Raw genomic sequence first — 13,167 nt, 5'->3', positions numbered from 1 at the left:
CGCCTCCCATCCCGTCTCTTTCACAAAAACTGCAATCTGCTTCTCCCCAATAGCAATTCGTATCCACTCTCTAATCTCATCAAACTCACATGTGTCAACTTGAAACCTTCCCATCCGAATTAACTACTTTTTATTGGGTATTATTATCATTGATAGGATGTCTTCGCAAAATTTTCAGTTTTTATATGATCTGACGCTGCAAATTCTCAGAAGAAAATTAAAAAAAATGTATAATTCATAATATAAGAATGACAATTCTAATTTAAAATAAGAACTCTTATTAAAGCTTCCATCCATAAGAGAGTTTAATCATTCTTCATTTCTTCTAATCGTTTTGATATATACAACTTGTTAAACAAATTTTCTGAAACTCTAAGCAATTTTTGTTAACCAATTTTTGTTAAATACTGGTTAAAATTTGATTTTTGTTAAAATCGGTTTTTAAAAACCATATTCATATTATTAAAAATTAGTTAACAAAAATTAAATTTTAAAAACTGGGTTTTAATCGATTAACTAATATCAAAGTTAAATTTTATGCCATTCTTGTTTCAAATTGGTTAACTGATTTTTTTCTGTAAAAGTCAGTTTTTAATTTTTTTTTTTGAAAATCCAATTTTTCTATATAAAAAATTAAAAACTGGTTTTCTTTAGAAAAAATTGGCTGTTTTTTAAATTCGGCTTTTATTTTTATAACCAGTTAAAGATCGATTTTTAAATTTTCTAATCGGTTAATAACTAGTTTTAGCATATAAAATTAATTTAATTAATTAATTAAATTAAATTTTTGATTAACCAAAAAAGTTTAGCGTTTAGGTTAATCAAACCATGTTCAGCACTAATGAGAAAATTAATGTTCTTAACTAGAGGCATTTAAGCTTAATAGTGCAAAACAATTTATGACACTGCTGCAATAAATAAACGCCAAGGTAATTCACTGATATAGTAGCATATGACACATTCAAATCGAATTCAATAAACCCGAAAATTCAAATACATGTCTGTAACAGAATGTAGCAACATGAATCTTCTAAAAAAGAACCATGACCATAAAATTTCTAAAAAACAGAAACCAAACCAAAAGTCATGTGCTTAATGGCAACGCAGTAAAGGAGGTAGCACTTATGAGAGTAACATTAATGTAAACATATAAACAATGTCATTGATGCTAACATAATAATATTTACAATTATTTTAACTCAATTCCAAATTAACTACAATCAAATAATATCAGAAAACTTCTCCTTCTTCCAAATCTTCACTAAGAAAGTTGTTGTCTTCAAAATCCTCTTCCCTAAGGACCAAACCTGTAAGGTTCTTTAACAATGGATTTTCCTTTGTGCAATAATGTGTCGGTGAATGGCCACACAAGTTTTCCAAATCCTGAAAAGACTTGAAAGCATCATCAAAGAAAATTGTTCTCTCCATTTTTTGCATCATCTCCCTTTGTTTCTTCCTTTGCAAGCAAACTCTGTTCTGTTGTGCAGCTTCAATGGTTTTCTTCTTCTTCACTATCAATTTAGCTTCGGCAGTAGCAATCGACAAATCTGAACCAGAAAATTGTTTCCTTTTCTGCCCTGCATTCGATTTCAAAGGCTGTGAATTTGGCTTTGCCTCTTCTTTCTCTAACTTATTTTCTTTAGCTAGCCATCTTCCCTCCAAATCCTTCCACTTTGTCTCGAAAAGATCGCTTAACTTCGCGGCGGCTCGATGAACTTCATGCCCCGAGGGATACTGGGACATGACATTGCGAAACACCGTTCTGATATCAGCAGCAAATTGATCAGTTTTGTTGTACAAATTGTTCCGTAGCTTCCGCTGAACCCTCTCCAAATCCATCAAAGCCTTTCCTTTCTTGAAATACACTCCATCTGGATGAACCAATAACCTTCTCAGTGTTACTGAACACTGCGTATTCTTGAATCCATCCATACCCGAAGAACTTTGTTTCTTCTTCTCTTCACGTTTCTTTATGGCATCAGTAGTAGTTCCCTTCTTCATCCTAGAATTTTCTTCACTCTTTTCCACCGTAGCTCTCTTGTTGGCACGAGAATCAACAACTGTTATTGATAAGAAGTTACGGAGGATTATGGAGTTTAATAAATTTGAAGCATTAAAGTTCCAACGAAAGATATAGAAAGGAGATAAGAAAAAGAATGACATAAAAGAATAGATAAGGAGTTCTCTTACTATACCTCGAAGAGAAATTTGTTCTTAGTAACTTAGATCACTAGAAAAAATTTTTTACTAGAACTTCAAAGAATTTATTCTTCATAACCTAGATCATAGGAATGAAAATTAAAAGAGAGTAGAAAATGGGCTGAACTGCTCATTATGGCACATCAACGCACAACACTTACCTCAGTCACATACAATGCAATAAGGTTTCTTCAACGAAGAGCTAGTTACCAAACCCGGATTATGTAGTTCTTTACTTCTTTTTAGGTTTATTCGTCGGATGGAATGAATAATTAATTTTTAACTCTATTAGGTTTTTTTTTAAGACATTGAGGATTGGTCACAAAATATTTTACTCACACATTGTTGTAAAATTGAATCTGAATATGAGACATAATAATGAAGCAAATCAAGCAATATATGATGTTCAAGTTATTCTCTTACTTAACCGAAGGATGATATCTAATACAGTTAGAGATTAAATTTGATTTTTAATTGATTTTATTCAAAAATTGACATCATAGTTATTAAAATTGAACCGGTAATCGACTCGGTTAGGGGTGCACATGGGCCGGGTGAAGTCGGGTTTGATGTGACCCAGACCCGACCCGAAATATATACCGGGTCTATTTATTAAACCCGATGAAACCAACACACTTTCGGGCCACAATTATACCGGGTGAAAACCGGGTAAAAACCGGGCCATTAACATTACATTACGTTGATATACCTTCTTGTAAGCTAGCATGTAAAAATATCTAAATTTTCAAGACTCCAACCATTAATTGACATGGTAAAATTCACTTAGAAAAATATAATAAGAACCAACCCTTCTTCAAAATTAAAGCATAACCACAATCAATACTAATAATTGTCTAATAACACCAAATATTTAAATCAATACAAATAATACAATATTATGCATTAGTCTAAAATCTTATGCATTCTAAACATAAAATATTAACTTATAGTCTTATAATGACTAATAACACAAAATATTAAAGTTTACAATACTTAAATTCCACATAAGAATAGCCATGATCCATCACTAATAACACAAAATATTAATTGTGCATGATAACCGGGCCACCGGGCCGACTTCGGGTAACCCGAACTATGGCCCGGACCCGACCCGAAATAATTACTGGGTCTATTTTTGCGACCCTTACCCGACCATAAACCCGGTGAAATCACACCAAATTAGCCCCTAAAGTGTTCGGGGGCGGGCCGAGTCTTCGGGCCGGGCCGGGCCGGGCCGGGCCATGTGCACCCCTAGACTCGGTTATGCGACTAGATCACTGGTTCAACCGATGAATTACTAATTTATCCGATTGATCCTGTCATAATTAAATAAAAATATAAAATTATAAAAATAAAAAATTAAATGCATGTTTTCAAAAAATATATTAATGATTAATCAAATATCAATTTTTAAATATAATTTATGGTGTAAAAACAGATAATAAATTAGTCACTAGCACAAAATATTTTTTCAATTTAAATGAACGAAGAGAAAACAAAAGATAACATAATCAATATTAATATATTAATATGTTTGTATATTAGGTGTTACGGTGGGTAACCGGAGATTAATGGGCCGGATGGCGTTGGTTGGCCCAAACGTATGAAGGAGGTGACTTTCGAGTAGATCTGTTCCTCGGTGTTCCTCCGTCCGACTTGTACGTGTGAAAGAATGGGGGGTGGTACCTGCAAAGACACTCCGATGCCTAAGTTAGCAAGAGTGTGAGCAAGTTAGAGAATATTGGGGCCTTAGTGATACCTGAATGGTGTCAGTGTATTTATAGTGGTGAACCAATAACCACCGCTGAAGTAGTGCCACCTTTTTAGGTGGATAACCGTTCCCATATCTTAGGGAGGTTAAGATATGGCTCTATGAAGTGGTTAGAGAGTTTCTAGGGGCAGTTACTCATTCGAATGAGTGTTATCTGCCAGCTAACCCTCGTATCCGACTTCTTTGGAACAGGTCGTATTCAGTACCGACTTCTGGGATGAAGGCTGATACTGGATGGAGGGCCAACCCTTTGGGTGGGGCGTCTTTGCTTGGATCCTGGGCCCTATTTATTGGGCCAGGGTATGAACAGTGCCCCTACTCGAGCCCAATTCTTTTAAGAGTTGGGTTCGAGTATTCAACTCGGGGTCTTGGCCGACTTGCGAGAGGATCGACGTGATGATTGAGAACCGACGTGATTTTTCTTTGACCTTTCGGTTCTGACGGTTACGTCTAATCAAGCGTCGTGTCCGTTGGGTATGCGTAGGGATTTTAATGGCCTTGGTAACGGTGCACCTTTATTAAGAGTTGCCCCAGTTTTACCATTATGCCCCTAACGTCTTTATAAATACTTTCCCTCTCTTTCGTTGTTTCGTTTCTGCAATCTTTCAAATTTCCCTTGAATTTGTTCGTGCTGCGTTCTTGCGTTTCGAAGGCTTTTACTTCCTCCAGTCTTGATTTCAGACTTAAAGGTTAGCTTTTTCCCCTTCTGTAATATGCGTTCTATTTGCGTGCTTTTATCTTGTAGGTAGATTTGGTTTGTAGGCTTTAGTTCCGTACCCCTTCCCTTAGAGACCGTGTGTTGATTTTCCTTTTCTTTTGTAGGTTTCTTGTCACCCTTTTTTAAGAAAAGAAATGGCTTCCGTAGATGCTCTCTCCCAGTGGGTTGATGTTACGGTCCTAGGGGAGGAGCCCTCAGTTGATACTGAATTTATCACCCACCTACGTACTCACTATAGAATTTGTACTTCTGAAGAAGATGAGCCGAAGTACGAGTTGATAGTCCCGGGTCCAGAAGACCGGGTTTGTTTCGGGAGGGCCGACGAGACGGCCCCTCATTTCTTTTTTATGTATGAGAGTATGGTTACTCGTTTGGGCGTTTTTCTCCCCTTTTCAGAGTTTGAAATGTCTGTGTTGCGTCATTGCCGGGTTGCCCCCACCCAGCTTCACCCCAACTCTTGGGGTTTTTTGAGAATTTACCAATTTATCAGCCAGGCCTTAGAGTTCCCGACTTCTCTGAGGATTTTCTTCTATCTCTTCCATATGACCAAGCCCTTCAGTGGGTTAAATAATAAGCAACAGTGGGTGTCCTTTCGTGCCATTCAAGGTCGGAGGCTTTTTACCCTTTTTGACGAAACCTTTCATGATTTCAAAAACTATTTTTTCAAAGTTCAAGCAGTAGAGGGTCACCACCCCTTTTTCCTGGATGATGATTCTTCTCCCCGGTTTCCTTTATATTGGCTAGAGGCCTCTCCCTGCGAGAAATATGGTCTGGACGACCTGGATGAGGTGGAGGCGGCCATTGTGGGGTTCCTCCGAGAAGTGTGGGGGAGGGCCCCATATTTGGATACTAAAAAGTTTCTCCAGGGGTCGCCGACCTTTGTCCAGTCACAACTAGGTAGCTTTTTGCGTTTTTCATTTATTTCCGACTTGCAATTTCTTTTACCGACTTGTCTGATTTTTAGCTGCCAATTTGTTTTTGCAGAGATGGCAAAGAAAAATGCTCAAGAGTCTTTCCAGAGGGTTCAGGAAGCCAAGGCGAAGTCTCGCGCCAGATCTGGTGGTGCTAGGGTGGCTGTCTCTCCTTCTCCTCCTCCTCGGAATGTTGGGACTTCCTCCCAACCTATTGTGATTTCTTCCTCTGCCTCCTCTCTGCCACCCCCTTCCGCCCGACCTACTCCCGAACCAGAGCTAAAGAAGCGCAAGACCTTGGAGTCCGGCGCTTCTGGTGAGGCGGACGCTCTTGCGTTCGTCCGAAAGAACATCTATCCTCATGCTCGTATGAGTATGGATGATGTTTCTGTTCGGCACTACCTCACCACTGTGGTTGAGGAGAGTCTCAAGACGGCGGGGGTTTGTGGCAAACTCTTGGATATATTTGAGAAGACTCATATCAGCTCTTTAGGGACGACCTCGAGGGTCGAGGAGCTGGAGGGTAGGCTTCGCATATATCAGGAGCATGAGGGGGAGTTAGAGGGGAAAGTCGCCAAACTGAAGGAGGAGAGGGACAGCCTCCGAGAGAAGGGGCAGAAGTTGCAAGCCCAATGCAACATGGAGGTAGATTTGAGGAAGGCAGCGCAAGCCAGCTACAATAGTTTATTTGCTGATCTTGTGTCTGTAAAGAACGACTTGCTGAATGCTCGGAAGGCCTACACCGAGTTGGAGGACTCTATTGCGGATGGTGCTGATGAGGCCTGGAGGATTTTCAAGGAACAGGTCGGAGTTATTGCTCCTGACTTGGACCTTTCTCCTTTGGACCCTGATAAGATTGTTATTGATGGTGCCATCGTGGATCCTCCTGTCCCCATAGTGGAGTCTGAGTCTGATTTAAAGACTCGGGGGCAGAGGATCGTAGAGTCCCCTCCTCGCTCTAAGGACGCTCCGAGTTCCTCTACCATTCTTCCGACTTCCTCTTCGACTCCTGCTCCTGGCGTTCCCCCTGACTCTGCTGGTGGTGATCCTCTTAAAAAGTGATTTTGGCTATTGGGGCCCGGCCTGTGGGCCCCTCTTTTTACACTCTTTATATTTATTTGGTGTTTTGAACAATTTTTTGGCCTTTTAAGGCCGTAAACAAAACAATTTATGGTGCCCTTTTTTAATAAGGGTTTAATTTAGCGTTAAATAAATGCCCTTTCTGGATAAGGGTTTTGAGTTACCTTATGCGCGCATGCTTTTTCTGTTCGTGGTTCTTTTGATTCTTTTCTAGAAAAACCTTTTCTTTGGGGCTTGCCTGCTTTTCTGAATCTCCTTGATCTTCAAGGTAGCTTTGCAATTTTCCTTAGTTTTTCCTATCTCTTTTTGTTATTCCTAGTACTCAATTTCGTTTTATTGAGCCTTTCGTGACTTAGGCTACTTTTGCGATTCATTTTAATTTTACTCGGTTTCGCATTCTGACTCATGAGTCGGACTGCTTCTGAGTTTATCATGATCGACTTCTATGGCCTCTTTACGCCGACTTGTACCTCGTCGTTTTATCCTGACGACCATCTAGGTCGGTTCATGGGATTTTTACGTTTTGTCGAGCTTAAATCGGCGCGTTTCGTAGAAGGAGAATAAAAAAGGGAACTTTAAAAGAGATATTTTAAAATAAAAGAGATCTTTATTAGTTGAGGAGGTACCTTATTGCTACTAAGGGCTTTTGATAATTTATTTCCCTTAGCCCCTACTATGATGCCTCGTTAAAAACCCTTCTCCAGAAAAAACCCTTTGATTCTGGGAAAAAATCATGAAGCTGGGAAAAGAGTACATCAGGGAGTAGAGTTTTCTTTTAACTGTAGTACCTTTTCATATTACAAGCATGCCATGACCTTGGTAACTCGGTGCCGCCTAAGTCGGTCACCTTATAATAGCCCTTTCCTAAGACCTCCTTGACCTTGTATGGTCCTTTCCAATTAGCAGCGAGCTTTCCCTCCCCCGATTTGTTGACTCCAATGTCGTTTCTGATCAAGACTAAGTCGTCAGGGGTGAAATTCCTTCGAATGACTTTTTTGTTGTACCTTGTAGTCATCCTTTGTTTCAACGCTGCTTCTCTTATTTGAGCTTCTTCTCGGACTTCAGGGAGCAAGTCGAGCTCTTCTTTGTGCCCCTGTATATTCCTGATCTCGTCGTGGAAAATCACTCTTGGGCTTTGCTCATTGACCTCTATTGGGATCATGGCTTCTACGCCATAGACTAGCCGGAAGGGTGTTTCTCCAGTGGCGGATTGGGGGGTTGTTCTGTAAGCCCATAGTACTTGTTGGAGCTCTTCAGCCCAAGCTCCTTTCGCGTCTTGCAGCCTTTTCTTCAACCCTGCTAGTATGACTTTGTTGGCTGCTTCGGCTTGCCCATTGGCTTGTGGGTGTTCGACTGAGGTGAACTGGTGTTTGATGTTCATACTGGCTACTAGGCTTCTAAAGGTGGAGTCGGTGAACTGGGTTCCGTTATCTGTGGTAATGGAATAAGGTATCCCGTACCTTGTGATTATGTTTTTGTAGAGGAACCTCCGACTTCTTTGTGCAGTGATGGTGGCTAGTGGTTCTGCCTCTATCCACTTTGTGAAATAATCTATTCCCACTATTAGGTATTTAACTTGTCCTGGCGCCTGGGGAAAAGGACCTAACAAATCCATTCCCCATTTTGCAAAGGGCCATGGAGCAGTGATACTAATGAGTTCCTCTGGGGGAGCCACGTGGAAATTTGCATGCATCTGACATGGCTGGCACCTTTTCACAAATTCTGTGGCATCTTTCTGTAAGGTTGGCCAGTAGAATCCAGCTCGGATCACTTTCCTGGCTAATGACCTGGCTCCGAGATGGTTCCCGCAGATTCCACTATGTACCTCCTCCAACACCTCGGTGGCTTTTGAGGTCGGTACACACTTTAACAATGGTGTTGATATCCCCCTTCTATAGAGAACATTTTTCACCAAGGTATAGTGTTGTGCTTCCCTTCGGATTTTCTGGGCTTCTTTTTCCTCCTTAGGGAGGATGTCGAATTTTAGGTATTCGACTAAGGGGTTCATCCATCCGAGGTTTAATCCGACCACTTCAAAGACTTCTAGTGTGTCTTCCGTTTTTACCACTGAAGGTTCCTGGAGAGTCTCTTGAATCAGGCTTCTGTTATTTCCTCCCGGCTTGGAACTTGCTAGCTTGGATAGGGCGTCTGCTCTGCTGTTTAGATCCCGAGTTATGTGTTTCACCTCGGTTTCTGCAAAGCGCCCCAGGAGCTCCGAAGCTTTTTCCAAGTACCTTTTCATATTTGGGTCCTTTGCCTGATATTCCCCACTTATTTGGGAGGTTACCACTTGGGAGTCGCTGTATACCATCACCTTCATAGCACCGACCTCTTCAGCCAGCTTCAATCCTGCGATCAAGGCTTCGTATTCTGCCTGATTATTTGAAGCTGGGAATTCAAACTTGAGGGAAACCTCTATCTGGGTTCCCCTTTCATCTACCAACATTATGCCTGCGCCGCTTCCTGTTTTATTGGAGGATCCATCCACATAGAGTTCCCAGGTAGTCGGTTTGTCCTCTTGATCCCCTGCATATTCTGCAATGAAGTCGGCGAGGCACTGGGCTTTAATCGCCGTCCGAGTCTCGTACTTCAAGTCGAACTCGGAGAGCTCTATTGCCCATTGGACCATTCTTCCTGCAACATCCGTCTTTTGGAGGATTTGCTTCATGGGTTGGTTTGTGCGGACTCTTATTGTGTGAGCTTGAAAGTAAGGTCGTAGCCTTCGAGAGGCTATTACTAAGGAGTAAGCAAACTTTTCTAATTTGTGATACCTTAGCTCAGGGCCCTGTAGAACTTTACTGATGAAGTAGATTGGGTGCTGACTGACCTCGTCTTCTCTTATCAAGGCTGCTGAGACGGCCTTGTCTGCCACGGATAGGTATAGGACGAGGTCTTTTCCAGCTATAGGTCGGGTCAAGATAGGAGGTTGGCTTAAGAACTTTTTGAACTCCTGGAACGCCTCCTCGCATTCGAGAGTCCACTCAAACTGGTGCCCCTTTTTCAGTAGGGAGAACAGTAGAAGGGATCTTAATGCTGATCCTGCCAAAAATCTGGAGAGAGCTGCTAGTCGGCCGTTCAGCTGTTGGACCTCTCTCAAACAAGTCGGGCTTTTCATCTCTAGGATAGCTCTACACTTGTCGGGATTGGCTTCGATCCCTCTTTGTGTTAGCATGAATCCTAGAAATTTTCCTGCCTCCACTGCGAAGGCGCACTTTGCAGGATTTAGTCTCATCCCGTGCAACCTTATGGTGTCAAAGACTTGCGAGAGGTCGGATAGGAGGTCGACTTCCTCCTTGGTTTTTACCAACATATCGTCGACATATGCTTCCATTAAGCTCCCTAAGTGGGGGGCAAACACCTTATTCATCAGCCTCTGATATATGGCCCCTGCATTTTTCAACCCAAATGGCATGACCACGTAGCAATAGTTGGCTCTGGGCGTGATGAATGATGTTTTTTCCTGGTCTGGTTCATACATCGGGATTTGGTTATATCCTGAGTAGGCGTCCATGAATGATAGGTATTGATACCCCGAGCTAGAGTCCACTAGGGCGTCAATACTTGGTAGTGGATAAGGGTCCTTGGGACATGCCTTATTTAAGTCGGTGTAGTCGACGCACATTCTCCATTTACCATTTTGTTTTTTGACTAGCACTATATTGGCTAGCCATGTTGGATATTTGACTTCTCTGATGAAGCCGGCTTCTAGGAGCGCCTGCACTTGCTCCTCTACTACTAGGGCTCGCTCTGGGCCGAGCTTGCGTCTTCTTTGTTGCACAGGTCGGGACCCTGAGTAGACCGAGAGCTTGTGAGACATGAGCTCGGGATCTATCCCAGGCATGTCGGAGGCCTTCCAGGCGAAGAGATCTGAGTTATCTCTTAGGAGCTTAATCAACCCTTGTCTTAGGGTTTCCCCTAGGTTGGCTCCTATGTGAGTGTTTTTTCCTTCCTCTTCGCCGACCTGAATCTCCTCAGTTTTTCCCCCGGGCTGTGGTCGCAGTTCTTCTTTAACCCTTGCTCCCCCGAGTTCTATTGTGTGAACTTCTTTGCCTTTTCCTCTCAGGTTTAGGCTTTCGTTGTAGCACTTCCTTGCCAACTTCTGATCTCCCCTCACCGTTGCTATCCCCGACGAGGTCGGGAACTTCATGCAGAGGTGGGGTGTCGATACCACCGCTCCGAGTCGGTTAAGGGTAGCTCTGCCGATTAAAGCATTATAGGCCGATCCCACGTCGATGACTATGAAGTCTATACTCAGAGTCTTTGATTTTTCCCCCTTTCCGAAGGTGGTGTGGAGGGGCAAAAATCCTAGTGGCTTTATTGGCGTGTCACCTAATCCGTACAAGGTGTCGGGGTAGGCTCTTAACTCTTTCTCATCTAAACCTAGTTTGTCGAAAGCGGGCTTAAAGAGGATGTCTGCTGAGCTTCCTTGGTCTACTAGTGTTCTGTGTAGATGGGCATTTGCCAGGATCATGGTAATTACCACTGGGTCATCGTGCCCAGGGATTACTCCTAGCCCGTCTTCCTTTGTGAATGAAATGGTCGGAAGGTCGGAGGACCCCTCTTCGACCTGATAAACTCTCTTGAGATGTCTTTTACGAGAGGATTTTGTGAGTCCCCCTCCCGCAAACCCTCCTGAGATCATATGGATATGTCTCTCCGGAGTTTGTGGTGGTGGGTCTCTTCCATCCGTATCTTCTCGCTTTCTTTTTCCATGACTGTCCGACCTTTCTATGAGATATCTGTCAAGCCGACCTTCTCTGGCCAGCTTTTCTATCACATTTTTAAGGTCGTAACAGTCGTTTGTAGAGTGCCCATATATCTTGTGGTACTCACAGTAATCACCGCGGCTCCCCCCTTTTTTATTTTTAATGGATCTGGGGGAAGGCAGCCTTTCAGTATTGCAAATTTCTCTGTATACGTCCACTACAGGAACTTTCAATGGAGTATAAGAGTGATATTTCCTTGGCCTATCGAGGCCGAGCTCTTCCTTCTTCTTCGCTTCCCTCTCCCTCTCTTTCATTGAGGGAGGGTGCCCGAGTCGCAAACTCGGGTCTCTTAGCCTAGCGTTTTCTTCCATATTGATGTACTTTTCAGCTCTTTCCTGTACATCATTTAAAGAGGCGGGGTGTCTTTTTGATATGAATTGTGAGAAGGGACCTTCTCTAAGACCATTGACTAGCCCCATGATGACTGCTTCGGTGGGCAGGTCTTGAATCTCCAAACATGCTTTGTTGAATCTTTCCATATAGGCCCGTAAGGACTCCCCGACCTCCTGTTTTATTCCCAGGAGACTTGGTGCATGCTTTACTTTGTCCTCCTGGATGGAGAACCTCATCAAGAATTTTCTTGAGAGGTCTTCAAAACTGGTAATTGACCTCGGAGGGAGGCTGTCGAACCACTTCATCGCTGCTTTTGACAAGGTTGTCGGGAAAGCTTTGCATCGCGTAGCGTCAGAAGCGTCGGTCAGATACATCCGACTTTTAAAGTTGCTCAGATGATGCTTGGGATCGGTGGTTCCATCGTAGAGGTCCATATCGGGGCTTCTAAAGTTTCTCGGAACTTTTGCCCTCATTATGTCCTCGCTAAACGGATCTTTCTCTCCTAAGGGAGAATGTTCTTTATCGTCGTGGGAATTCCGACCTTTGAGGGAGGATTCTAACTTTAAGAGTTTTCTTTCTAACTCTTTTCGTCGCTCCATCTCCTCTTTTAGGTTCTTTTCAGCTTCCCTTTGTCGTTCCCGCTCCTGTTCTAGCTGCTCGAGGCGGCTATGGATTAATCCCATAAGCTCACTAGCGTGGGAGGGTCCTTCTTTTTCTGATTCGCGCCCCTCCGAGGAGTTCACCTTCGGATTTTTGATTCCGGAGGTGCCTTCCCTATGTTGATCATTGGCTTCCTGGTGGAGGGTCTGATCTGCCTCATTGTTTCCAGTGTTCAAATTCTCTTGTTCGGAATCTGTCTCCACATGACCCTCTTCAGGGGATCTTTCCGCCATCACTGGTTGATCTCTCGGGTCCCCGGCAACGGCGCCAATGTTACGGTGGGTAACCGGAGATTAATGGGTCGGATGGCGTTGGTTGGCCCAAACGTATGAAGGAGGTGGCTTTCGAGTAGATCTGTTCCTCGGTGTTCCTCCGTCCGACTTGTACGTGTGAAAGAATGGGGGGTGGTACCTGCAAAGACACTCCGATGCCTAAGTTAGCAAGAGTGTGAGCAAATTAGAGAATATTGGGGCCTTAGTGATACCTGAATGGTGTCAGTGTATTTATAGTGGTGAACCAATAACCACCGCTGAAGTAGTGCCACCTTTTTAGGTGGATAACCGTTCCCATATCTTAGGGAGGTTAAGATATGGCTCTATGAAGTGGTTAGAGAGTTTCTAGGGGCAGTTACTCATTCGAATGAGTGTTATCTGCCAGCTAACCCTCGTATCCGACTTCTTTGGAACAGGTTGTATTCAGTACCGACTTCTGGGATGAAGGCTGATACTG

General features: G+C 43.0%; 1 protein-coding gene and 1 pseudogene across 1 annotated transcript; one reads left to right on the top strand and one right to left on the bottom strand.

The window, feature by feature from the left end:
- Window positions 1-1,230: 1,230 nt before the first annotated feature.
- LOC107647518 (uncharacterized) lies at window positions 1,231-2,001 on the bottom strand. The gene has a single exon (XM_016351590.1). The coding sequence runs from the start codon at window positions 1,999-2,001 to the stop codon at window positions 1,231-1,233; it is 771 nt and encodes a 256-aa protein (XP_016207076.1).
- Window positions 2,002-5,674: 3,673 nt separating this feature from the next.
- LOC148563029 (uncharacterized) lies at window positions 5,675-6,561 on the top strand (annotated as a pseudogene).
- Window positions 6,562-13,167: the final 6,606 nt, after the last annotated feature.

Source organism: Arachis ipaensis, chromosome B6 (genome assembly GCF_059453495.1).
Source record: "Arachis ipaensis isolate K30076 ecotype BB chromosome B6, ASM5945349v1, whole genome shotgun sequence".
NCBI classification, from domain to species: domain Eukaryota; kingdom Viridiplantae; phylum Streptophyta; class Magnoliopsida; order Fabales; family Fabaceae; genus Arachis; species Arachis ipaensis.
The sequence above is the reverse complement of the archived record's forward strand: the minus strand, read 5'-3'. Positions and strand labels throughout refer to the sequence as shown.